This window comes from Sander vitreus, chromosome 7 (assembly GCF_031162955.1).
Source record: "Sander vitreus isolate 19-12246 chromosome 7, sanVit1, whole genome shotgun sequence".
Lineage (NCBI taxonomy): Eukaryota > Metazoa > Chordata > Actinopteri > Perciformes > Percidae > Sander > Sander vitreus.
Genome location: NC_135861.1, coordinates 3,446,578 through 3,472,386, shown reverse-complemented (window position 1 = coordinate 3,472,386; position 25,809 = coordinate 3,446,578). Strand labels below are relative to the sequence as shown.

General features: G+C 39.9%; 2 protein-coding genes and 4 non-coding genes across 8 annotated transcripts; all 6 read left to right on the top strand.

Moving 5' to 3' along the window:
- Window positions 1-4,946: 4,946 nt before the first annotated feature.
- Window positions 4,947-9,605, top strand: rpl10 (ribosomal protein L10). Its single transcript, XM_078254213.1, has 6 exons — window positions 4,947-5,055; window positions 6,501-6,559; window positions 7,038-7,145; window positions 8,507-8,645; window positions 8,857-9,019; window positions 9,387-9,605. The coding sequence occupies exons 1-6, from the start codon at window positions 5,033-5,035 to the stop codon at window positions 9,540-9,542; spliced, it is 648 nt and encodes a 215-aa protein (XP_078110339.1). The 5' UTR covers window positions 4,947-5,032; the 3' UTR covers window positions 9,543-9,605.
- Window positions 5,953-6,085, top strand: LOC144521432 (small nucleolar RNA SNORA70). Its single transcript, XR_013502330.1, has one exon. It is a non-coding gene; the product is annotated as a small nucleolar RNA SNORA70 (small nucleolar RNA).
- On the top strand, window positions 6,714-6,846 carry LOC144521420 (small nucleolar RNA SNORA70). Its single transcript, XR_013502319.1, has one exon. It is a non-coding gene; the product is annotated as a small nucleolar RNA SNORA70 (small nucleolar RNA).
- On the top strand, window positions 7,717-7,849 carry LOC144521431 (small nucleolar RNA SNORA70). Its single transcript, XR_013502329.1, has one exon. It is a non-coding gene; the product is annotated as a small nucleolar RNA SNORA70 (small nucleolar RNA).
- Window positions 9,123-9,255, top strand: LOC144521421 (small nucleolar RNA SNORA70). Its single transcript, XR_013502320.1, has one exon. It is a non-coding gene; the product is annotated as a small nucleolar RNA SNORA70 (small nucleolar RNA).
- Window positions 9,606-14,141: 4,536 nt separating the features above from the next.
- Window positions 14,142-24,504, top strand: dnase1l1 (deoxyribonuclease I-like 1). 3 transcript variants are annotated; one of them, XM_078254211.1, is made up of 10 exons: window positions 14,142-14,333; window positions 14,641-14,755; window positions 17,200-17,358; window positions 17,886-17,974; window positions 18,102-18,191; window positions 18,313-18,425; window positions 19,536-19,648; window positions 19,745-19,902; window positions 22,071-22,167; window positions 23,082-24,504. In XM_078254211.1, exons 3-10 carry the CDS (start codon window positions 17,209-17,211, stop codon window positions 23,253-23,255), a joined length of 984 nt encoding a protein of 327 aa, XP_078110337.1. In that variant the 5' UTR covers window positions 14,142-14,333; window positions 14,641-14,755; window positions 17,200-17,208; the 3' UTR covers window positions 23,256-24,504. The 3 variants fall into 3 exon arrangements, with proteins under 3 accessions (XP_078110337.1, XP_078110336.1, XP_078110338.1); XM_078254210.1 differs by having other exon boundaries at window positions 17,183-17,358; XM_078254212.1 differs by having other exon boundaries at window positions 14,144-14,246; window positions 17,183-17,358.
- Window positions 24,505-25,809: the final 1,305 nt, after the last annotated feature.

The window sequence follows — 25,809 nt, the reverse complement described above, 5'->3', positions numbered from 1 at the left end:
GGTGCATGCAGCTTAAATACATGGAATACACACAAATTACAATGCTTTACTTTTATTTTTACGAATGGTTCAAGCCTGTATGGGTATATATTGTATGTTCATGCATTTTAAAGCTATGAACTAAATAAATTTAAAATAAGTTTAGTATTTTATTGGGGGGGGGGGACTAATATGCGAACACATTACAATAGTACCCCACCCATCTCTTCATGCATTCTCTTACACTTTTTGTTCAGACAACATGCACCTCCCAGACACACTTCCGTTTTCAGAGTAACACATAGGGGGGTGTTAGTCACCACGCCCTTGGTCATTGGGGTTTGTGTGTGTTGGTGTAAAGGAGTGGTTGACAGCTATGTACAATTCAATGATGACACATTTCTTCCTTTAGGTTGTCAAGAGAGCAGCATTCAGCAGAATAAACCAATAAAAAGTCATTGTGTTAATCATCAGGACCATTGTCATCATGAAGTGTGTTTGTTGTTCTCAACCTTCCACATACAGTATAATCTACTACCTTCATCTACATACTAATCAGGCATTTAGTGGATATAGGGAGATACAATGAATAATGTATACACTGTATTACATTAGGGTCTTCCTCAAGTTCATTTTTGAAAGGATACACATTGCCGTGAAGATTTTCCCATGTAACTTTCTGATTTGAGAATATTCCTTTTAAAGAAATTGTTTTACATTTGGGGAGATTGGCTAATTTGCCTTCTTGCCGAGAGTGAGATATGAAGATAAAAAGATCATTTCTGTACACTAAATCTGAAGCTAAATGGTTAGGACACAAGAGATGGTTAGTTTAGCGTAGCATTAAGACTGGAAGCAGGGGGAAACAGCTAGCCTGGTTCTGTCCAAAGGTTCAAAAAAAAGATGCTAACCAACGCCTCACTTTTGAATTAACATCACGTTTTCTGGTGTTCCTGGAGAAACTCCTGGAAGTCATTGCTCCCGCCAAGAAATAATCCACACATTACTCCCATAAAACCACAAATTGTTTTAATACTTTGGTTTTTGTATAGATCAAACAAATCAAACAGATGTGTTATGCTCATTGGACAGAGACAGACATAGGCTAGCTAGTTCAAGTCTCCTGACTTTAGCTTTGTATTTAGCTTACAGACATGACAGAGGTTTTGAGCTTGTCATTTAAGATTAAAGTTTCGGCAAGAAAGCCAATAGCAGATTTCCCAAAATGTCAAAAAAACACTTTATCACTATCTACCCTGCTCATGCAAATTAGTAAAGAAAACAAATGTCTTTACAGTTACACACACAAGTGCAGCCCTGGATCTAAACGGGAGATTTATCTAATCCTGCTTTTAGGTCTTGTCTGGAAAACTAGTAGGCTATTTCTGTTGTAATGTGTGTGTGTGTGTGTGTGTGTGTGTGTGTGTGTGTGTGTGTGTGTGTGTGTGTGTGTGTGTGTGTGTGTGTGTGTGTGTGTGTGTGTATGTGTCTGTGTGTGTCATTGGTCACCAGAAACAGGCACATACTGTAGGACCATTTTTGGTCCTTGCTCCCTTTCCATCGTCACACCGTCATTCTTGCCCTTCAGTGAGATTTAGCTCAGACACAGCAACGTCTGGAGGAGGTTCAGACTTTGCGGAAGGACAAGACAAGATAGCTGACCTCCCCATGAGGCTGTGCAGCAATCCCAGTCAAAGTTCAGAGGCTTTCCTGACTGAGTTATCCACTCTGTCACTCATCAAGGAGTGGCAGTGTATTGTCACTTCCTAATCAGGGCTGGGGTGTTTGCACAAGGCTATTATTCATCCATTTGTAGACTCCATTACTTTATTCATGCAGGTCCATTCCTAGATGTCTATACCTGATGTTGACTGAGAATTAACAATTGACAAAAGTGTGCGAGTCTAAACAGCAGCTTCTTACACAAACTAAATTCAAAAAGGTGTGAGGACACCCAACATGAAATCTAGACATACCGGTGCATAAACAACCGTCACAATTCCTCACGGGCCTCGAGGATGTTTAACAAACCTTGTTATGTTGAGGGATGTTGTAACAGACATCTGAACAAGGTTAGGATTCCTCACATTCCCCAGTGTGAGAGCAACATTTGTTCTGCATTATCAAGAGTTTAGATATGAGATCATTGTTCCTTTTTTAAGAATTAGCAAAGTAGGGCACACAGAAGCAGGGGCTGTCTATACATGGTACAATAGTGACACCTAGTGGCCATTTTGTAGAGAGCATTGGGAATCTGCATTGATCTCAAAGGATTTCTACCAAGAGGATGGGGATAAGGATTATTCTCTACCTAGCAGGCTTTGTTCACAGCAGATTTTTGACACATATCATATGTAATATATACCGGTTCATTGAATGTAAATGGAGGGAGTTCACAAAAGAGATTGACTTAGATTCCCATTTTTCAAATTTGTCTTAAAACAAAAGTCAGATGCCCATACACACTTTTGTGCATTGAAACAGTTTTTTTTTTCCACTTGCTGTAATCCTTCTCCTGTACATACTGGCCATTGAAAGATCCCCTCCTATGTGTGCATACAATGTAGGAGATGCATGACAAATCCACAGTCATCGGTGTGTACAGAAATATCCTTAAAAGTTTATCTGAAGTTAATAGTTGGGTGCCTACCATAAGTAGTAAGAACTTTGTGTTGCTAACCCATCACTGCAGCAGCACAGAAACACTGTCAGGGAAACACAAGGAGGGAACTTAGAAACCCTTAAAAATGAACCTGTAAGTTTGGAAGATTAGCTAACCACTTGAGACAGCTGATGATCATCTTCCCACAAACTGGGGTATTTTGTACCCCATCATTTACGTGTAAAAAAATGTCATGCATGGCCATGCAGTATGATCAGGAGGAATGATTACGGCAAGAAAAAAACTATTTGAATGTATACACACAGGCAGTGTTTGAGTCGAGTTTCCAACTGTCGAGTCCGAGTCAAGTCTCGAGTCCCCAGTGATCAAGTACAAGTCCGAGTCACCAAAGAAGAGTCCAAGTCGAGTCTGAGTAGAGTCACGAGTCCAGAGAATAGCGACTCGAGTCCGAGTCCAGGACTCAAGTACGTCATCACTGGCCCTTACATGAAACAGTTACAAACTAAATATATATCAATATCTTATGTCAAATTTGTATGACCTTTCACACATAAAAGTAGTCAAAAACTTCATCGCACTTTCGAGTCCGATTTCATAAATCCTCGAGTCCAAGTCAAGTCATCAGTGCGAGTCATGAGTCCAGAGAATAGCGACTAGAGTAGAACTCTAATACTCCATGCGGGCACCTGACTACTGTTAAAAGACAGAATTGAGAAATGTGAACATATTCTTTAAAAATAAAAAGAGGGGGGGGGGACATACAGCAGGCAAAGCACAAAATCACAAGTGCAATTAATGACATTATCAGAATCAGAATCAGAATCAACTTTATTGGCAGGTTTGCGTAAACAAATAAGGAATTTGACTTTGGTAATCTTTGCTCTCAAAGTACAACACTCACTTAACATATAAAGAATAAAAAAACAGAAAAGACAGTAAGAAAAAAAAATACTGTTAAGTATGCAGTATAACAATACGATAAAATGTGCAAATGTACAAAAAAATATACAATAACAATTTAAGAGAGGGAAGGAATAGTGCAATATGAGTATGGTCTGGGATTTAAGATGTAAATATAAATATAGTGCAAGGCAGTTCAGTGCAATGGTAATATATTAATAACAGTATTGTAATTGTAATTAAGTTGAGTAATTGAATATTGTTATGAGGTAGATGAGCAGAACAGTTGAATCCACAGTGGACACTGTGTCGTTCTGGATGGTGAGGGTGGGGAGTGTTATATGTTATAAATGTTATGTTATAAACAGATGTATTCATATTCAATTTTGGTTCGCCAGTTCCAGGGATGTGGTGTTGTGCATGTCGACACAATGTAGTAGTTTCTGTGAAACTTCCAGTGGTGGAAGAAGACCATTTCACACTGTCGTGGTCTACACTTAAATACAACTGAGCCATTGTTAACATGTTATGTGATTTCATAGTCTGTGGTCTCGACTGCTGTTGATGACAGTAGACACAAAGAGTGCATGAAATGCTCAGTTTTGCACCTGGGTGGGATGATCCGGTGGCTGATCGAGCTGCCCTTCAGCCACAACTGGTCATGGAGAGGGCTTATTTAAGATTTGATCCTGTCCTTCATCCTCCTCTCCTGTTCCTCTGGTAGTCCATCACCAGCTCTTAAGAATAGAAAGTAGCAGTAAAGAACAAGTTGGCGTATCTCAAAATTGTACTTTAATTGATTAAATGTAGCCCACTTGCTTTCCAACACTGAAAACTTAAAATGCAACACAACTGTTTTTACTGTTGTGACGCGTCAATAAATCTGCTGCGAAAAGGAGATGGAGAAAAGGCCAATTCTACCTTTGCTGAGGGCCGTTTTACATTTTGACATTTTGACATTTCACTGTAGGCTAAATGATTAATATTAGAGTTAGGTCCAAACTGGTTAAATACTTTATAGGCTATTAGCCTACCAGTATTTATATTTTTTTGTTTGTCTAAACAGGCAGTCAAACAGTGTGTCTTCATTTTGTAGTGTAGGCCTAAAGCAAAAGTCAGAATTTAAGTCAGGGATGTACAGTTGATATTAAAGTAGGCTAGATAGCGTCCTGCAGTATAAAACTACACTTCCCAGCATTCCGTTGAAGCTTGTCAACTGGCTTTAAAGGAATTTTTACAACGATGTATTTAAATATATATGTGATATTAACGTTTCTATGTCACTACAAATACATACTGAAGAAAAAAAAAATGCGTTAATGAATATTATGTAAATATTTTTTTCCCACAGGCAATATGACGAAGCGGAAGTCGCTTCATCTTCCTTTCCTCCATTAGGTGAGTACGTGGTGGGAGCGTGTTTTCTCCGGCTCTCCGTAAAATACACATATTTAAAGTTATTTTACGTAAATATTGGCCTCGATTTAACTAAAGAACACATTTGTATTTGTTAATTGACAGATCGCAACCATGGGCCGCCGACCAGCCCGCTGGTAAGTTCTGTCCTGCATCATTTCAGAACAGGGCCAGTTTACTGGCACGCAGAGGAAAATGGCAGCGGCTCCGGTTCGCACCATGTGCACTGTACTAGCTAGCATTCCGAGAAGTCTTGTCGATAAACCTAGACTGTTATTGTAGTATTGTAAACTGTGTCTACTACATGGTGTGTAATGCAGTTAATGTTTTTTCTTTATCCACACTGTCATAATGCAATTTCACTGATAGAAAGCGCTAACGTTAGCTTGTTGAATGCGTCTTGAGCTAACTTCAGCTAACGTTAGCATTAAGCTAGCGCTAGCATCCTAGTGTCAACTTCAAGCCTAACATTAGCCACTTTTAAACGTTTTCATGTGCCGTTAAATGCACGTCAACGTTACAAAACATCTCTCTATCCACAAAGCTCTTAATGATAATCCAATTTTGGGGGTTTAATTAAAGTTAAGAGTAGTACAATGTAAAACTGGTTGACAGTTAAAAGCATGGTGAGCAGTCACCTTAAACATCAGAAATGGTGATTTGTCCCTCTCAGTACTTCTGTTGGTCCCAGAGATGCTCCTAAAAGGTGCCTCTAAAGTTTGTAACGTTATAGAATCCATGTACAGCTTCTGTGCGATTACTTGACTGTGATGTTGACTTTATGCCCATCCTGCATCCTGAAAATAGATTTACTAACGTTATCCACAGCTACCGCAAGAACAAGCCCTACCCCAAGTTCCTCAGTTATTTGATCATATGGCTGATATTGTTTTCATCTGGCTAGTAACGTTATTTATATATTATAAATGGTCTCAATGGAAGAAGCCCTCATTTTTCCCTTCTTTCAAAGTCTTCAGTGTTGGGCCTTGACTTCAAAGTAATTCACACCTCACAAATATCTGCTCTTGATAACCCTGCAGCTTATTAAGCCGACCAGTTGTGCTTCAGTGTGTTTCTGGTGTGCAATGGCTGCAGACAGTAACTCTGTGGTTGTGTATGTCCTCAGCTGGGTGGTGCTGAGTGCTTTAAGGGACCACTGAGACAAAATAGTATTGCCGTCCATAGTGAGTGGTAATTGATTTGTGATGGTATTCACACCGGTATGAGTGTCTCTGACTAGATGTAGTAGTACATTTGAGAGTTTCTCCATTTGATTAACTCTCAAATGTGTCTGTGATAGCATTATTCCCTGTGTAGATTCTAAGATCAGGATCTTCGACTTGGAGAATTGAACAGATGTTTGGAATATGTAATATGTTGTATATGCAGACATTTCAGACTCCTTTTTACACTGGACTTTCTGTTGTGCATGTGGACATGGATAGTTTAGTGTAGTTTTATTTTCATAAGTGTGTGTACAGGTGCAGTCAACACAGTGGATTCCTTGAAAGTCTACCTGCAGAAACAGCACAACACACCGGAAGTCTCTATCGATCTTTTACATTTAATTCTCTCTCAACAGCTACCGTTACTGCAAGAACAAGCCCTACCCCAAGTCCCGCTTCTGCAGGGGTGTGCCTGGTAAGCTGCTTTCATACTTCACTGAAAAACTTTACTGAAAATGAGTCAGGTAGAGCTGCCTGTCAGTGCAACAGCCTGCTGTGACGTTACTGTATTAGTGTTGGGCTTTAACTGCAAAGTAATTGCATGTCACAAATATCTGCTCTTGATAACCCTGCAGCTTATTAAGCCGACCAGTTGTGCTTCAGTGTGTTTCTGGTGTGCAATGGCTGCAGACAGTAACTCTGTGGTTGTGTATGTCCTCAGCTGGGAGGTGCTGAATGCTTTAAGGGACCACTGAGACAAAATAGTAATTCTGTCCATAGTCGTCATTGATAATCCACTTTATCCCTGTGTGATGTTATTCACACGGGTATAAGTCTTAGACTAGATGTTGTAGTAGACTATTAAATGAATCCATCTCATTAAGTCTCTCAAATGTGTAGGTGATTGCATGATTTCAAAGCTTTTACTCGTTTTTTTTTCCTTTTGTGTATAGATCCCAAGATCAGGATCTTCGACTTGGGCAGGAAGAAGGCCAAGGTAGATGAGTTCCCCCTGTGTGGCCACATGGTCTCTGATGAGTACGAGCAGCTGTCTTCTGAAGGTGAGGAGCCTCGACCAAACACACAGGGTTCATTTCATTATGCTGACTTGATGCTTCCTCGCAACCTCTTTCCTCCTGTGACCCGAAAATCGTCCCCTCCTCTGCCATCATGGAGGATCTTCAAATCCCTTGAAATGCACCTCGGGGAGAGAGGATACTTCTGGAGGAGCTTAGAGTGAGGAAATACCGGTGTATCTACCCAGATATCTTATATCGAGTGGTGTGACTCATAAATGCAGCTCCTCCACATGACAGACACAGCTGTGCAGCACTTTATAAGTAACTGTTTGGGATGAGGAGGAGATGTATAAGCATAATGAAAAGCATCCATAGATGTACATGTGACCTAAAGTTTTTTTAGGAGTTTTTTCCTCTTCAGAAACGTAGACATTCAGACACTTTCAGTCCTAAATTAAACAAACCTCTTCTCACAGCAAGCAACCGTTCTAAACAAGAATGAAAATTGGTCTCAATGGAAGAAGCCCTAATTTTTCCCTTCTTTCAAGGTCTTCAGTGTTGGGCCTTGACTTCAAAGTAATTCACACGTCACAAATATCTGCTCTTGATAACCCTGCAGCTTATTAAGCCGACCAGTTGTGCTTCAGTGTGTTTCTGGTGTGCAATGGCTGCAGACAGTAACTCTGTGGTTGTGTATGTCCTCAGCTGGGTGGTGCTGAGTGCTTTAAGGGACCACTGAGACAAAATAGTATTGCCGTCCATAGTGAGTGGTAATTGATTTGTGACGGTATTCACACCAGTATGAATGTCTCTGACTAGATGTAGTAGTACATTTGAGAGTTACTCCATTTGATTAACTCTCAAATGTGTCTGTGATAGCATTATTCCCTGTGTAGATTCTAAGATCAGGATCTTCGACTTGGAGAATTGAACAAATGTTTGGAATATGTAATATGTTGTATATGCAGACATTTCAGACTCCTTTTTACACTGGGCTTTCTGTTGTGCATGTGGACATGCATATGCATGTAAAGGGTTACTTTTGGATGTTTTTTAAACTGCAGACACTATAAATGCATAGATGTACAGTATACATTTGCAAGTCAATGTGTAGATTACTATAAGAGTTTTGGCTAGTATTTATACATGTCTGTGTGGATAAATCTGTGGCTCCTTGGAAGCTTTGGTGGTATATTCAAGCGAGGTGTTATGCATCCACCAGTGGATATACTCGTGAAAAGAAAGAACCCTCCCCTAAAACCAGGGCAACTGTGGTGAACAAACAGAAAAACTAATCATCCGCAAATGCTGGATGCTTGTCCTCCATATGGTCTCAGTGCAAGCTGAAGTTGAGGCACCAATGTCAATGTTTGATTCTGATTCTTTTCCCCTCCCCCCTGTAGCTCTGGAGGCTGCACGTATCTGCGCTAACAAGTACATGGTGAAGACCTGCGGTAAGGATGGTTTCCACATCCGCATGCGCCTGCATCCCTTCCACGTTATCCGCATCAACAAAATGTTGTCCTGCGCTGGAGCTGATAGGTGAGAATATCGTGTGTGTGTGTGTGCGCGGTTGCTTTAGGTTCTAATGGATACATTGGAATTAAGAATTGCTGTCTGTTTTTAAGTCGGTCTCTCTATCTTCTTCCACTGGGCTGTTGAAATGACTGTAGTCTTATTGAAAACAAGATTTACTAAATATTTTTGAGCCAAATCATCACATTTGCTCCGGTCTCCATCTTCTGATTGTTAGGCTCCAGACTGGAATGCGCGGTGCTTTCGGTAAACCCCAGGGCACCGTGGCCCGTGTGAACATTGGTCAGGTGATCATGTCTGTGCGTACCAAGGCCCAGAACAAGGAGCATGTGGTGGAAGCTCTGCGCAGAGCCAAGTTCAAGTTCCCTGGACGCCAGAAGGTAAAGGAAATTGTTGCTTGGTTTTCTTGTGTTGAACAATATCATGAAAAGAGAAAATATCAGCCGGGTTACCGTGCATCCCTCACGCTATCATGGCACATCCATGCAGCTTATTAAGCCGACTAGTCTCGCTGCTGTGCGGTTCTGGTGTGCAAAAGCTGCAGAAAGTGACTCTTTGGTTGTGTATGTCCTCAGCTGGGTGGTGCTGAATGCTTTAAGGGACCACTGAGACAAAATATTATGCTTCTCAAGAGCCTTTCACAGGCTTGTGTAATTTTAGCCATTTGCAGATGTGTTTTGTAACATTTCATGTAATCCTGTAATCATACTCCCTAAGTCTGACATCTGTCATTGTACTTCCTTTCAGATCCATATTTCCAAGAAGTATGGCTTCACCAAGTTCAATGCCACCGACTTTGATGACATGATGGCTGAGAAGCGCCTGATTTCAGATGGCTGCGGGGTGAAGTACATCCCCAGCAGAGGCCCCCTGACCCGCTGGAAGGCCCTGCATGCCAACTAGAGCTGCTGCAGGCTTTCTGTGCCCGCAGTCAACCAATAAAAGTGGGTTTGATTACAAAAGTGATTGTGGTGATGGCTTCCTTCATTCCTACACTGGGCAACTGTATCCAGTCTTTGTCTGTGGTACAGGGAATGTTCAGATTTTAAGTGTTTAATTGATACAACCCAGTATGTCAAATCGCAAATTTGCCTCAAAGAGGCTTGACAATGTGAACAACAAAGGACTCATGCTGTCCTTAGACCCTCACTTTCAGTAGCAGGGATTCATGCAAGGATGACTTGGTGCTCAACAATTTGACTATTTCTTAGTTGTGTTAAAGGGTTCCCTCCAAATTGATGCAAAAATTTCACATCAGATCCTATGGACTTGATGTACTATCAAACTGCTGACTTGTAAAACTCTAAGTGACTGGACATGCAGATGTACTGTAAACACTGTCTAAAGAAAAGAATCGCGTCCATGATCCATCAATGATCCTTGGAAGATATTACTGCCACTCTAAACAAGCATATTTCAGATTGTAAACTCAAACTTGATTACATTGCACTGCAGCAGGATTCTCAATCACATAAGAATCATGGATAACAAAAATTCATCTTGTCATGCTCCATCCTAATGTGTTTTTTTTTTTTGCGGTCAATGTTTTTATTCAGTATAGTCACACAGGGTGGCAGAGCACTATCACATGGTGCTCCTTCAAATTACAAACAATATGCTGAGACAAGAACGCATCCCAGGACCAAAAAGACTGGAAGGAGGGAGACATAATAAAGACAACAGTAAGAATATCTGCAGCTTACAAATAAGACATACACAAGCAAAAGACATTGACAGAGAGACATAAGGGACCAGACATGCACAAATAGAAGTAAGAAGGCTATTAATAGCACAAGTCTACAACATGGATTTCAAGGATTCAGCAATGTTGAGCCAAGTGTCCGAAGTCCTTTCTGACGCTCCATTTATGCGAGCTGTAGAGAGCTCCGTATATATGACATCCGAAAAGGAAAGGGTCCATGTACGATTAGACAAGTCATGAGGTGGCTTCCAACGGGTTGCAATCATTCTCTTAGCAGCTGTGAGTCCAGCAAATACAGCACATTTTTGAATTTTAGAGAGCTGACAAATCCTTCAGAATGAAAACACTGATAGTAACAGGTCCAGTATCATTAATCAAGGCAGATATTTTGGATGCAATATTGTTCCTGAACTGGAAAACGGGAAAGCAATCCCAGATCATGTGAAGATATGTGCCATCCTAATGTTTGTCGGAACTGACTCACATCAGTGTCCTGCGAGCACTGGCAGCTCCTGGCGTGGTTTAGGTGTGTGATGATGCCGTACGTATGTGATAGACAGATGTGAAATTACTATATTATAGTGTATATTTATTTTAAGTTCTGATAACTTTGTCATATTTTGTGCAGAATTGTGTTCATTGTCTTTTGAAAATGTTGGAGGTGGAGATTATGCAACTTAAAAAGTGTTTCCTGTTGTAATTGCAATAGTTAAATAACTGGATTCTCTTAAGTGTGTTTTTCAAATGTTCTAATGAAAGATTTGTGCAATTGAGAAATATAATTTTCTCTTTCACTTATGTTGTTATAATATATATATTTATAAATAAATGTGCCAAAAATATATACAATCATAAAAATTGTAACAATAGCAGAGAGCAACAATAATATAAAATATTAAGAATAATATACAAATAAAATATAGAATAAATAGGCCTATTCTAAATAGCACAAATCCTTCATCACACAAATGTGAAAACACACTAAAGAGACTCTAACTGTTACACTATAGCACGAAGAACAGAAAACTAAAACCTGACCTTTCTGGCCTTCCTTGATGCAAAAATCATCAATGATGTTATTGTATGAAATCTGCTCCCCTATTGAATGCTCACGGGCGCACACCCTTTAAAAAAAAAAAATGTAGTCAAAAAATGTTTGCATTTCAGACAACCAACACGAACACACACGCCTATCAACTCCATAATAAAGCCGTAAAGTAGGCAAGGCTCTTTCAACTCAGGATAGGATTGAGATGAAAAGTTTAACTGACACATAACCGCGATCAGCTTCGTGGGTGCTCAGTATTAGCGGAGCACCAACGGTATCGGCGCCTATGCCCAGCAACCCGTTTGACCCAGAGGTGAACTGTCCCCCGCTCCCCTTTCCCCTTCTCACACAGCTCCTCTGTGCAGCGTGCATGGCACCTTCTCAGCAAGCAGGGGTGCAAATTTGCCAATGTCATAGTGGGGGGTCTGGGTGTCCTCCCAAGGGAAGTTTTGAGCATCAACGACTTCATTTCCTGTATTCAGATACACTTGTATGCACCAATTTACGGTGGAAATACCTTTATTTGTGTGAAGAAGAAAAACACAGATGACAATTTAAAATTTACCAACATTATAATGGAAAGTATGTTGCGTGTCATTAGGCCTTTTTAAGTGGGTATATAGAAATCCTGGAGCTTTCTTAGTGGGTATACTGCGTATACCTGCGTATCACGTAGACTACACCACTGGAACTTGTGACGGCCCTCTCCGCCATGTCTGGCTGTGTGGCTGCTTTCCTTGCAGGTACTGTAGGTGGGCGTGGCAGAGGGTCCTGAGCTCATTAGTTCCACTGGCAACACCTGGGCTCTGTGGGCTAGTGAACTTTTAAAAGGCCTCTTGGATTCAGTTGTGGTCTCTCCATGCTGAGTGACACACCATCATACTGGCCTTGGTTGCTCTCTGGTTCGTTTTGCTGCACCTTACAGCACTACACATTCTTTCACTCATGCAGCCACGCATCTCACCAGGGACGGACTGGGATAAAAAAACGGCCCTGGCATTTGCAACACTCCGGCCCTATTTTTGTCAATAACCTAAGCTTGGAAATTAGTTACTCTGCCTTCCGAGTGAATCTTTCCACGCACCTCGCCGCAGTACAATCTTGAATATCTGTGGCTGCATGCATAAAATAACTTATTAAAATTAACCAAAGACATATAATCAGGGGTGCGGCCCTTCTGGCATTTGCCCAAATTCGAGATGGCCAGTCCGTCACTGCCTCTCACTGAACTCACTGATTACACATCCCACCATTTATTTTTGCTTTCCAGTGTGGGCGACATCTCACTCAACATCGAGTTATACCTGCAGACTCTACACTGGTTTCACAGCTTTGCCTTCATATGCAGCATCATCACCATTGAGTTAATCATACCTATAGTGTTAAGGATTTGGCTCGGTTCTGGACCTTCTGGCCCTAAGGCCTCTAAAATATGACTCCAATTCAAACTTGTCCCAATTTGCTCCTCCTCAGCGTATTTGTTTATCCTTAACCAGTACACTGAAATGACTCAAGGAGACGAGATTCTTAATTAACTCACTTTTAGTAACAGTATTTTACGATACAAACACATATGTGGGCTCGAACAAAAGACTAAGTATTCCCTAGCAATCAGACAAAATGTGGGACTCAGCTCCACTCAGCCTTGAGAGTTCAATCTTCCCCCTACACTATTTATCCTCTCCTTCAGGTCCTGTTGCCAGGCAGAATGTGTGTGTGTGTGTGTGTGTGTGTGCGTTGCGGTTCCACTTCCTCCTCCTTGCTGTTTCCTGTTACCTCTGTCTAGCATAAAACAGGCTTCTGACATACAATGACATTTTGAAACTATGATGAACTATAACAGAACACTTCTAAATAATAAAACATATCTCAACAATAGGTACATGGAGTACTAAACTGTCGACACCCGAGTGTCCATGAGATGAATTGGTTCAGCTATTGACACAGACACAATGTAGAATCTCTGACTTTAATGTGACGTTACTGCTTGTCATGTCACCTCTATGCCCATCTAATTCTGGATAGTGGACCACAGCTACAAGTGGGTCGTCTATGCTGGAAAAAAAACATTTGAACAGTGCGGGTGGCTCAACACCTGAAAAGAATTGAGTTATTCCATGGATAACAATCTTCTTGTTCTTCATCCAACCTGGTTAACCTTCAAGAAGATATGTAAAAATACCCTAAGAAGTCAGAAGGTTAAATACAATATATTTTCTTATCCCCTTCTGTTGGAGTATTCATACTGGGTAACAGGGAATAAGAGCTCTCTGGGGATTAATGGACCCCCAAATATAAATAATGTCAAGATACTACATTTCTTTGTATGTGAATGACAAACAGAAAGAATATATATTTCTTCATGTGTAGCCCATATAACATATAACGCCTGAAATATTTCCTTATTTTGTGATATAACACTTTTTGATCATTTTTGTATCTTCACATGAATGTGTCCAAACTCGAGGTGTCATTGTATATAAATAAAAGAAAGGGACAGTATTGTTTTGGTTTTAGTCTCCCAGTTTGATATACTTCATAAAAAGAAATCTTGCACCCCTTTTTGTTTATATAATACAACTTCATTCTAATATTCAGCAACACCGGACATCTGATCATATAGCATGTGTGAGTCAGCTTTCCCTTCAATATAAAAGGAAGCATATGAGTAAGAGGCTATATTTAGAGAGACTCCACCCTTTTTCCAAACTCCAGCCTTTTTATTCACACCCATTTTTTCAAAAATACTGGGTGCAAAATGACACTACGCACCCCTTACTGCAGAAACGACCATTTCCCACTGGATCTGACAAGCTGAAGGTCGCACTTTGTTTCACTTGTGATACCAGGCAGACATGTGAGTGTGTGATTGTGAGAGTGATACAGAGAGCAACAAAGAGGAACAATGCAGTAGATTTTCACACTGGAGTGAGACTTTAAGAGGGTAAGAGAACTAAAACAGAAAAAAAAAGCTAGGAAAAGATTGAACTGGTTAAAATGCACAAAATGCTACAGTTTATTAAGACATTGTAATGCCATGTATCATTTGACATAGATGTTGATATCTACAGTACACTTCTGACTCACTTAATAATCAAGTGTTTCACTATGAAAGATGTTTCTCTAACTTTATCTTTATATGAATTCCTTGAAGGTTCAAATATGAAAGTTGAATAAAAGGGACAAAGGGAGTAAAGTTAAAAAAAACAACTATCTTTTGACTTATTAACATGAAGAATCTCTCTTGCCAGCCAAAGATCCGTAGACAAACAGAGAAAGTCCCTCCCCCCCAGGAAACACAGACCAGACGCAGCTTCGAGTTTCACTAGAGAGGAGAGGGCAAGACACAACAAGTCCAACAAGCTGGTAAGTAGCAAACTCACTGGGGAATGTGATTTTGTAACCTAATGTGTGTATGTTTGAGACAGAGAGAGAGAAACAAAACATGGTCCACTGTGACTGTTCATGTACGTGATACATGATCACATTCATATATATATATATTAGGGCTGTCAATCGATAAAAAATGTAATCTAATGCCTGAACCGATACTTTTTAAAAAAGTAAAAAAAGAAAAGAAAAAAAAAAGGGTACTAAACAACAGTCGGTGACATTAAAGAACGGCTTGTTTATTGCTAAGTCCATATGGTCGAAATTAAATGATTTAATAATAATGTATAACAATAACTTATCTCACTAGTAAATTGCTGTTGAACGACAAAAACAACCACCAGATGGGAAAAGGACATTTACAATAACTTAAAATGCACCACGAGGCTGTAGTTTACCAGTTCCATTGAACGCACCGTCTGTGTTGTTTCTCCGACGGCAGCTGCAGATTGTTACATCCCGGTGTTGAATCCTCTACAGTAAAACACAGTCACACTTTACACCGTTTAGCGTTAGCTGTCAGCATTTTAACCGTGTTTAATCCAGCTACTAGCTAGCGGTAGGCTAACGTTAGCTGCTGTCGAGTATAGTAATACATAATACATAATACATTATGTGCTTACATAATTGCAAAAGGGTTCTTGACTGTTGTAGAAAGAAGTGATCTTTAATGCAATATCTCCATTGCCCATTATCAGCAACCATTCATCCAATGTTCCAAAGGCCCATTCTGTTAACTAATCTGATATCATTTTAAAAGGCTAACTGAGAAAACATTGGAGAACCCTTTTGCAATTACGTAAGAACATAATGTAATCTGAAAACTGCTGCCCTGGTTAAAAAAACAATGCAACTGATCTCAGCTGGTATTCTGTCTATGATGGAGTGGAATGGAAATTTCTAAGTGACCCCAAACTTTTGACCGTTTAGATTTGCACAACAATATGAAGTTCATACTGTACAGTGGCAAATCTTGGGTCTGTTGTTCCTCACCATTACGTTTCAAACTCTACAAATGCTGCTTACGGGCCTCGGCTACGGCAAATGCTGCCACTATGTCCTCCAGATCTAAAGACCGTGGCACATTTCGCTCTATTGAAATAAGAGCCAGTCCTGAAAAGTCTCTCCTGGGACATGGTTGACCTGAGTTTTAAAGCTGAGAAGCAACAGTGACTGGAAGAGTTAATAGCAGACGAAAGGCAACGCTGAGGTTTCCATAGAGATTCAGAAGCTGAACTTTGCACACAAAATGTGTAGCTTCCCAAGTATGATGCATTACGGAATATACAAGTAGAGATGAAACGATTAGTCAATGAATCCATAAAGACAAAGTCATTCTTTGAGCATGAATGCCAAACACGCCATGGTTCCAGCTTTCCAGCTTATAATGAGGCAATTTGAATAATCTAAATTTATTAATTCATTTTGAGGTTTGAACTGGTGGTTGGACAAAATAAGGTACTGTAAGACAGAAGAATCCGTAAAAAAACGGATAATGTCCTGGGAGAAAATTACCAGTATATTTCCGTAAAGTTTACAGACATTTCTGTTAATCCAAAAAAAAAATCACAATACGGAGAAACACGCGTGAAAAATCATTCCAGAAAATTCCTCCACGTTAACACACTATATAAGCCCGTATTTCTCAATATAAGATTATATTATCTAATATTGATTAATGGAGAAAATAATCAGCAGATTAATCCATAATGAAAAAATAATTAGTTGCAGTCTGATACACTCTGAATGCTATTTTTAGGAGATATAAACAGGTGTCATAGGTCTGTTATGTTATATTTGTTATCATTTTATATTAAGTGTACTGTTACTGTAACCTTTGTTGGCTTTAAAGGAATAGTTTGACATTTTGGGAAATACACTTGTTTGCTTTCTTGCTGAGAGTTAGATGAGAGGATTGAGACCACTCTCACGTTTACGCTAAATTTGAAGCTAACGCAGGGAGGCAGTTAGCTTGGCGCTAAACAGCTAGCATGTAACGCCACGTAAAACCACAACCTGTCGTTTTTACATTTCTGTTTATGTATAAAATACAAGCAAAATGTGTGTGAGCTTTACAGGTGCTGGTAGTACTTGTGAACTTTAGGTAGCTGTTTCCAGTCTTCACGCTAAGCTAAGCTAAGCTAAGCTAATCACTCCTGGCTCTTGCCCCATACTTGAGGAACAGATATAAGAGTGTTATTGTTCTTCACATCTAACTCGCAACAAGAGAGCAATTATTTGACCAAATGTTTTTCCCAAAATTTCAAATTTATCTCAAAAGAAAAGCTACAGTTCATATCCACATTGTATTTAGAGTTTCTGCTGCTTCTGCAGTTTTGTGTGCACAAACTGTAGCTTTTTAATCAAATCTGATCTTCCTCGCATGTTTTCCTTCACACACAGGGTAACGTCTCCTGCAGCTCTGAGCCATGAGGTCCTCTTCCCTCCTCCTACTCTCCTTCCTCGTGGGTGTGTGTGACGCTCGAGGGGCGTCAGATTTTAGAGTCTGTGCCTTCAACCTCCATCACTATGGGGATTCCAAGTCCCAGAACAGCAATGTCATGTCTATTCTTACCAAGGTAAGACGAAGACAAATGGATACTCATCAATAATAAAATACTCTCTGGGGACCTCTGTCGGGACAAATAACTAAGTACAAAGTTATGAGGACAAATCAACAAATGTCAACATTCCTTTTGTTTTTACCAACTTTTCTTAAAGGCAAACTATGGAACTTTTCCCTCTTCGGTCCCCCTACAGGTTGTCTCATTGGAACTACAGCCGCGCGAGCTTACCTTACCTTATTACAGTGCAAGGCTGTGGAATGCAGACTGTAAAATAAAGCAGTCCCCTTATTTACCCCTTTTCACTGTAATAATAGATTATATCTTGTGCATGAATACCGCAAGTGACCACTTGGCATATTGGCAGCAAGGCTAAAAGTGGCAGCAGTGTATCCAGCTCTCTTACTCCATGGTCTAGGCCCACTACCATGGTTTTCACAAGCAATAACATAGCCAGTGTTCTTATACCGAAAATGCAACATCCACTTTGATGTGTTACCATGCAAATCACCTTTTCATTTTGCCGCGATGTGTTGTTGCAGATCATCGCTCGCTGTGATGTGTGTTTGCTTATGGAAGTGAGAGACACTAAAGAGAAAGCTGTGCCACTGCTGATTGACAGCCTCAACCGGTGATCACACACACACACACACACACACACACACACACACACACACACACACACACACACACACACACACACACACACTAGTATCAACAGTTTTACCCACTTCTGTCTGTATCTCCTCAATATTCAGCTATAACACGGATCATGAATACTCATCTGTGGCCAGTGGGAGACTTGGCAGGTCTGCCGGATACCAGGAGCAGTATGTGTTTGTTTACAGGTGAGCTGATCCTGTAAACTTGTGCTACTTACTGTATGCAAAGTGATTAACCAAGCTGTAATGCAGCCTCAGTACAAGCAGTAATGTTAAGGTTGTACTGTGTTTTTCTGAATGTGTGCAGGACTGATACAGTGACAGTCACTGGCCAGTATCAGTATCCAGACGATCGACCCGGAGATGTCGATGCTTTCTCCAGAGAGCCTTTTGTCATCCGCTTCAAAGCCCCCACGACAGGTCAGTGGTCTGACACTCAGGAGTCCCTTCTAAGGTCTCCTGCACACTGGCTGCGTGGCGAGAGCGTGGTGTGTCAGTTGCGTGGTTTTTTCTATGTCTTTTCACACCAGAAACGTGTCTGACGCGGCGCTGCTGCTGCTAGCCTTGTCTGTACACATGTATGTTTCTCATTGATAAAAGACAACGTCGGTAGTATTGACGTCAAAATAGGCTGCAGAATATTTCATTCTGTATTCTGTATATTGACAGGTGCAATATTTGAAAATCGATAATTATTTATCTTTTTTTTTTTTATTACATTTATATCTGCATTTATGTCAAAACCTAGAGACTTTCAAATATCAAAATGTCATTTATTAATATGTATTTGTGTCAAAATGACATCTTTTCGTATTCTATTTTGCCTGGAAACGCTTCCAACACGCTTGCGTGTCGCGTGAAAAATAGGCGTCGGTTCTATTTCTAGCATGCACGCGTTTTCGGGCCCCGCCTGAAAAGTGCGTGTCACGCAGGCAGTGTGAAAGCTCTAACCTGTTCACATGGAAGCCAAAATAAAAACGGACACGCCACGCAGCTGACACGCTCACGCCACGCAGGCATTGTGCAGGAGCCCTAAGGCTACATCTACGCTACTTTGTTTCAGTTTAAAAACTAATATCTTTTGCTACATTTCAACTCACGTTCACACTACTGCAGCGTTTCCTAGCCCCTAAAACGGAGACATTTGGAAACACTGCTGCCCCCGCTTTCATTTGAAAACTCCAGGGTTGCTTTGTAGTCTGGATGGGCACAAACGGTGACCCTTTGAAACAATGATGCACTTCAGTCAGTCTTATCAGGTCTTTATTAGATAGGCTTACATACCTTTCAGTAATCAGTTCCACCTTGTCGTCAGTCCAAGCTTATTGATCCCTGCTCTTACTTTTCGCCATTGTTGTTCTTTTCCCAAAGTATTTTCTGTATTTTGAAATTCTACATCCATGATTTTCAACTGCAGAATAACGGTGATTGTAGTTGTAGCCTACGATAATGAAAAGCACGGTGATGTTTGGGCATAAAAACACCTTTCCCTGCACCCTCCCTCCCTCTAACCCCCCCTCCTATATTCAGATATAAAGGAGTTTGTCCTCATACCTCAGCACACCAGTCCAGTCAACACCACTAAAGAGCTTGATGCACTGTATGACGTCTTGCAAGATGTGAGGAAGATGTGGAAAACCGAGGTGAAAGCTCATTTTGCTGAATGTTTATGGTAGTTTGAAGTGTAAGAGTGTGTAGCCTTACCATGAGTGTTGTTGTGTACGTGTGTGTATGATCAGAATGTGATGCTTCTTGGGGACTTCAACGCCGACTGCGGCTACCTCGCTAAGAAGAACAAGAAGAATGTGCGTCTGATTACAGAGAAGAACCTCATTTGGCTCATTCCGGAAAATTCTGACACCACTGTGCGATTGTCCACCTCCTGCACCTATGACAGGTAAACTCACACTTCTTAAGGATTGGCTCCATCCGACCCATTGCTCTGGGTGGACTATAAGCTTTTCAGTAACTACATTTACATGCACTTAAAGCTTTAGTGCGTAACTTTTTGATATTAATGAACGTCCGTTACATTCAAGCCATTGCCAAATGAGTTGCTACAAAGCTAATTAAGACTATCAGCTCCACACATCTCTCTCTGTATTTCTCAGTATGACTATGTTCATAAGATTGTGTTGTTTGATGACTTTACGCGCAGAAACTCAAGTGAAGATAATTACCTTTTCTGAAGAGTCCATCATGTTTTTTTAATTCTCTGTGTCCTCCTTGGCTACTAGCAACTGTGTGGAGGAGGGGTGCGCGATGACGTAGGCTTGTATCATGTGGCCGTGCCGACAGTGTTGTTGTCATTACTTAGAATTCCTCATGGGGGCGGCAGAAACTACGCACTACAGCTTTAATGTTCCGCTTTTTGCCCTTATTCCGAAAAAGACAATATCCGTCTAAGCTGTTTACATGGCTAATGACAGTGAATATTCCACTAATAATACCGTTTACGTGCAGCCGTGTAAAAGATTTTTTTTATGTTTTCCACTGTTGGCGGACTTGTTGGATCGTGCACAGCCTCCCTCTTTTAATCCTTTAACCACCTTCTTAAAAAGGTTGGCGTCATGATGTTTGTGCATATCCAAAAACCTGTTGATATCCAAGTCTTTCATAATGTTTAAAAGAAGCTGTGTTTCTCCTCCTTTTCTTTTGGCCATGCATCTCTACTGCCGACCTGCAAACTGTTGGCTGGTTGGTTTACATCAACCATAGCAATGCACAGATCTGACCGTAAGACATAAACAGGCAATGGGCCATAAACTGCAGTAAAATCCCTGATTGAGAGCACATTCCAAATGCGCTGTATATGTCCAAAGAATGCCTCTAAAACCAGAATAATACTGGCATATACCACGTCTTAATCGGAAAATGCTAAATTCAACCTTATTCTGAATGTCCAAATGGAATATGCTCTTTCAATAACCTGTATCAAATTCGGAATTATTGTCATATTTGGAATAATAGAGGAATATTGGTGTGCATAAAAACATACTCAATGGAATGGAATGGAAATTGATTTATTTGAAACAGGGACAATGCACAAATAAACATTAAACTTGTTAAACAAGAGAATATGTCTTCTGGGCCAGGTTATAGCAACAATTGCTAATTTCCACCTGTAGTCCCTGTAATGTCATGTATCTATCTGACGTCTGATGTTGTCTCAGGGATCTAACTACTGGGAAGTGTATTTGCACCCTCTAGTGCAGGGTTTCTCAAATGGGGGTACGTGTACCCCAAGGGGTACTTTGGAGGACTGCAGGGGGTACGAGAGCTTTTTTTTCTAAGTTTTTGTTGCTGTTTTTGAAGTTTGTCACTTTTTTAAAGTTTTGTCGCTTTGTGTCACTATTTTCGACCTGTTCTTGCCTTCCTTCCTTTTTTTGTCGAAGTTTTTGTTGCTTTTTTCTAAAATCAATTCCGCCTTTTTCAAGGTTTTTGTCACTTTTTCGAAGTTTGTCTTCCTTCTTTCTAATGTTTTTTCTGTCGCAGTTTTCTACGTTTTTTTATACTATTTTCCACCTATATTTCCGCCTTACCTCCTTCTTTCTACCGACTTTTTCCAAGTTTTTACGTTTAAAAAAAAAAAAAAAGAGTTTTTGTTGCTTTTTTCATTAGCATTTAAATGTTTTTTCAGTTCCATGGCTGTTTGGTATATTTATCGCTGGTCAGGGGGGTACTTGGCTTAAAAACACAATTCAAATGGGGTACATTATTGAAAAAAGTTTGAGAACCACTGCTGTAGTGCGTTGTCCCTGTGGCTGTTAGTTTGGGTCTTAGTGTGCGGTGAGTATGTCTCCAACATTCTCTGTGACCAGCGCGGAGGTAAACTTGACTGAACGTGTTTACAGAGCGAGCGAACCTTCAGGTGTTCAAATAAACACAGTATCAACAGGAAGCATGGAGGAGAGAATGAATCTGTGTAGCTTCATTAACCTGGGCTCGGTGAGCAAAATGCTGATGTGTGAGCAGGCCTTAACTCTTTAACATGTCTTCATATTTTGAGTGAGAAATGAATCAGTAAAATGTGTGTTTCGGTCTGTCCATTCTGTGGGATAACAGGATCGTTGTGAATGGGGAAACTTTTGCCGATGCTGTTGTGCCTTCTTCAGCCACCCCGTTTAACTTCCAAATCGAATACCAACTCACAGAGGAGCAGGTAATACACTGTGTGTGTGTGTGTGTGTGTGTGTGTAGCTATAAAATCTAAATGTGACAAACAACCTCAAACAGTAAAAATATGCAGATACCACAATATAAAACCCACATTCTGTTCTACAGACGGAGTCACTTTAACACAAAAATCACTTCCGGGTAGACAACTGACAGTTGATTTATAATGTGCAGATATGTGAAATCTGCAAAATTGTTTATTTCTGTTGTCATTATCAATGTTTAAAGACATAAAGGTAAATACAGAGGTAAATACCTATCTGACATTTCTGCTGTGCTTATTTTCTGTGCTGTGTTGCTTTGCTAGCCGCTTCGATAAACCAAATCTAGTGTCACCGCCGGTCGGACTGACTGCTAGTTTAGGGGGTGGTATTTTCTTTAATCTGTCGTCGAACAGGTACATTAGGTCTCCATCCTAAAGTGTTGATATGAAAGCACCAAACATGCATGTTAGATTAAGGAGATAAGAGTATAGCCAGTTGTTCCTCGTCCCAGTATGCTCTGCGCCGTTAAATAGTATGTGGCCCCGAGAGATAGTAGGTCCTCCTCTACTGCAGAGATCTTTAAGTCTCGTCTTAAAACACATTTTTATTATTTGGCGTATGATTTAGTTTACATTTGTATAGGACATTTGTATAGAAGTGTGTTGTTTGTATGATGTTCATTGTGTCTATATTTTTATTGTCTTCCTTTTGTTTTTATAACATAATATAACGTTGTACAGCACTTTTGTTCAGCCCAGGTTGGTTTTAAATGTGCTCTATAAATAAATTGACTTGACTTGACATGTACGGGACACAGGGGTTTTCTACCCGGAAGTTATTGTAAACAAACATTGTGATTGGCTCTGTAGATGTGTGCTGAGGTTGCTAAACTGTTTGTTCTGTGGTTTGTGTTCAGGCGCTGGAGGTGAGCGACCATTACCCAGTGGAGGTCCTGCTGAAGAACAGCAGGCTTCTCAAAACGGGGCGCATGCTGAGGAACGTTGCGTTCAAAGTCTCCTTTACTGGTGGCACTCCCTTGGCATTAATGTTTGTTCTCAGTTCCCTTGTTTTTCAAATGTTATCATTATAGTTAAAAACAATATAAATGTAGTTTCTTGTCATCTCAGTCCGAGGACAATCTCAGGGAAGCGAACTTCACCAACTGATGAGAATTTCATGAGTCCCCAACACTGGGCGTCCAACACTCCACAGAGCCGCTCGCTATGTTGGGTTTAGTGTTAGGAAAAACCACAGGATGTATGTGAATGTGAATGTATTTCACCATTTTGCACAATATTAACTACCTTTGTATCTGGTACGGGTCAAGTTAAAGAATCTTTGCTTAACTGCACTGCAGACGAAACAGTACAGATGCTGACGGATGTGAAAAATGTTGATAAATCCTCAAATGAGTAATAATCTATCCACTTAATGTACAGTACCAGTCAAAAGTCTGGACCCGCTTTCCCATTTACGTGAATGAGAAAACATGTCCAAACTTTTGACTGGTACTGTAGTTAATTTGATCCTTTGGTTTATTAAAGTTTTTTTTTCCTAATGCCTTCAAATTGATCCGAGGCAGAGAGGATCAGGTGCTACAGAATGCTAAAGCTGCTGTTTCTATAAAGTGGATGCAGTATTATCCTAAATGTTATAGACATCTGTTATTCTGTCAAATACATTTCAGGCATATCAAAGATAACAGAACTGTGTCAAAAACCAGAAGTATCTCCATGTGTCTCAGCAGAGTGTTATGGAAATTATTGTAGTAGTTAAAGGTAGGGGTGGTTGGAAAAATATATATAATAAAGCATAGTATCCCAATATTTTCTGTGGCAATACTGTATAAATTATTCATGAAAATTTACAATATAAAATCAATAGCTTTTTTTAGTCCGCAGTAATAAAAGCAAAGTGAGATGGACAAATAGACTAATTTAGATTTTAGCATTTAGATAAAACATTTGTTGACAAAGTTTTCCTTTTGAGGACAATATTTGAAGTTGGAAAATATGTAATAAATTGCAATATATCACAGAATATCGCAAGTATGGTGATATGGTATCGTGGGGCCAGTACTAGTCAGAGGGCATGTATCATTAAGCTGAGAGAACAAATGAAGTAATTCAAATGAACAAAGTGAGGCACTGAAATAATTACACGGAGCACATGAATTACTAATGTGGTGGTATAATGTATTTAATCATTTTGTCTGTGAAATATAGAGGGATGGTGGTTGCTACTATTATTAAATGTTGATGCCTTTTACAAGCTATATGCACATACTCTTTAACATATTTGTTTTGTAATGCTATATATAATAAATGTCATAAACCCTGTGGTGACTTGGTTTTAAGTAAACATTTCTGAGAATAAGGAAGGCAAAGTCTGTGTCATAACCACAGATATTTGTTCTTCTTTCGTTTGTATTTCCTTCCTCTCTTGCTTTTTCTCCTCATTTTAGTATTTTTTTTAATTTTATTTGCTATTTTATTCTCCCATTCTATGTTTTATTTAAATAAAGAAATGAATACCATGATAACATCTAAATAAATGTTGATGTTGATGTAGCGTTATAGTTTTAAAAATATCAATAAACAAAGCAATCCAGCTTCCCTGGTAATAAGACCGAAATAATAACATTAAAAGAAATACATATAAACCATGATAAGATCTCGTGAATAAATATTGATTAAAACAGCTGTTATGGGGCTAAAAATACCAATAATAGCAAAGCTGTATACAGCTGCTCTGCTGCAGCCCGACTGGCAGAAAGAATCGTGATTAAATTACGTGAAGGGGCCGTGTTCTTCCTTTCGTCTATATCCGACGGTGAGGGATTAACATGAATGTCTGACGGAACCCCACGTCGAAAAACGATGCAAAAGGTACACCTCTTTCGTTGGAACTTGACGCCAGGGGTCCTTGACCATGCGTCAGACATTTGACGAGTAGGAGTGAGACTGTGTTGGTTTCAACCATCAAAGCATTTCTTTTGCCTAAAGAAGATACAGTATTGCCTCATAAATATCTTAGCAACTGGCAACATTCAGCATGTGGTCTACCTCTCTCTACCATGTACTGCTTTAGTCCTGCACCTGGACCCAGCTGGTTTGTACATACACAAAGCACACTATCCAGTGCTTTGCTTCGATTACATTGTATTCATCCTCTGGTCCAGCTGTTTGCGCTTATGACAAATAAAGTCCAGTTTAAGTCCGTCGACTGGTGTTGGGAACCCAGAAAGCACCAATAATGTTGCCGTCAAAGCATTAAAATGGCTATTATCAAATGAATAATCAAATCATATTGAATGATTTGATTTCATTTGAATTAAATCACCTCGTTGGGCACCACCAAAATAAGATCAGGGAGAAGATAATATAAAGTATTTTACTAAAAAACAATGGATATGGACTAATACAACAGTAATCCCTCTCAGTCATCACTTATGACCCACTAGACTTGTGTGGTGGTGTCAATGACTGTATAAAAGTTATTTCAAAAGGTTATTACATATTTTGTAATATAGATAAAGCCTGATATTTCAGGCCCCTTCAGCTCTGTTATTAAAATCACTTCGCTACAGGAAACAACAACAAACTTCAAGCTAGAAAGCTACACACTTGAAGATTTGGATCATA

What these genes read in the sequence shown, in the direction of transcription:
- rpl10 (XM_078254213.1), top strand. Translation starts at nt 5,033, where the DNA reads ATGGGCCGCCGACCAGCCCGCTG. An exon ending in CTTCTGCAGGGGTGTGCCTG is followed by an intron (nt 6,560 to 7,037) that starts GTAAGCTGCTTT and finishes TTTTGTGTATAG; the next exon opens with ATCCCAAGATCAGGATCTTC. An exon ending in CGAGCAGCTGTCTTCTGAAG is followed by an intron (nt 7,146 to 8,506) that starts GTGAGGAGCCTC and finishes TCCCCCCTGTAG; the next exon opens with CTCTGGAGGCTGCACGTATC.
- dnase1l1 (XM_078254211.1), top strand. Translation starts at nt 17,209, where the DNA reads ATGAGGTCCTCTTCCCTCCTCCTACTCTCCTTCCTCGTGGGTGTGTGT. An exon ending in TCATGTCTATTCTTACCAAG is followed by an intron (nt 17,359 to 17,885) that starts GTAAGACGAAGA and finishes GTGTTGTTGCAG; the next exon opens with ATCATCGCTCGCTGTGATGT. An exon ending in CTGATTGACAGCCTCAACCG is followed by an intron (nt 17,975 to 18,101) that starts GTGATCACACAC and finishes CTCAATATTCAG; the next exon opens with CTATAACACGGATCATGAAT.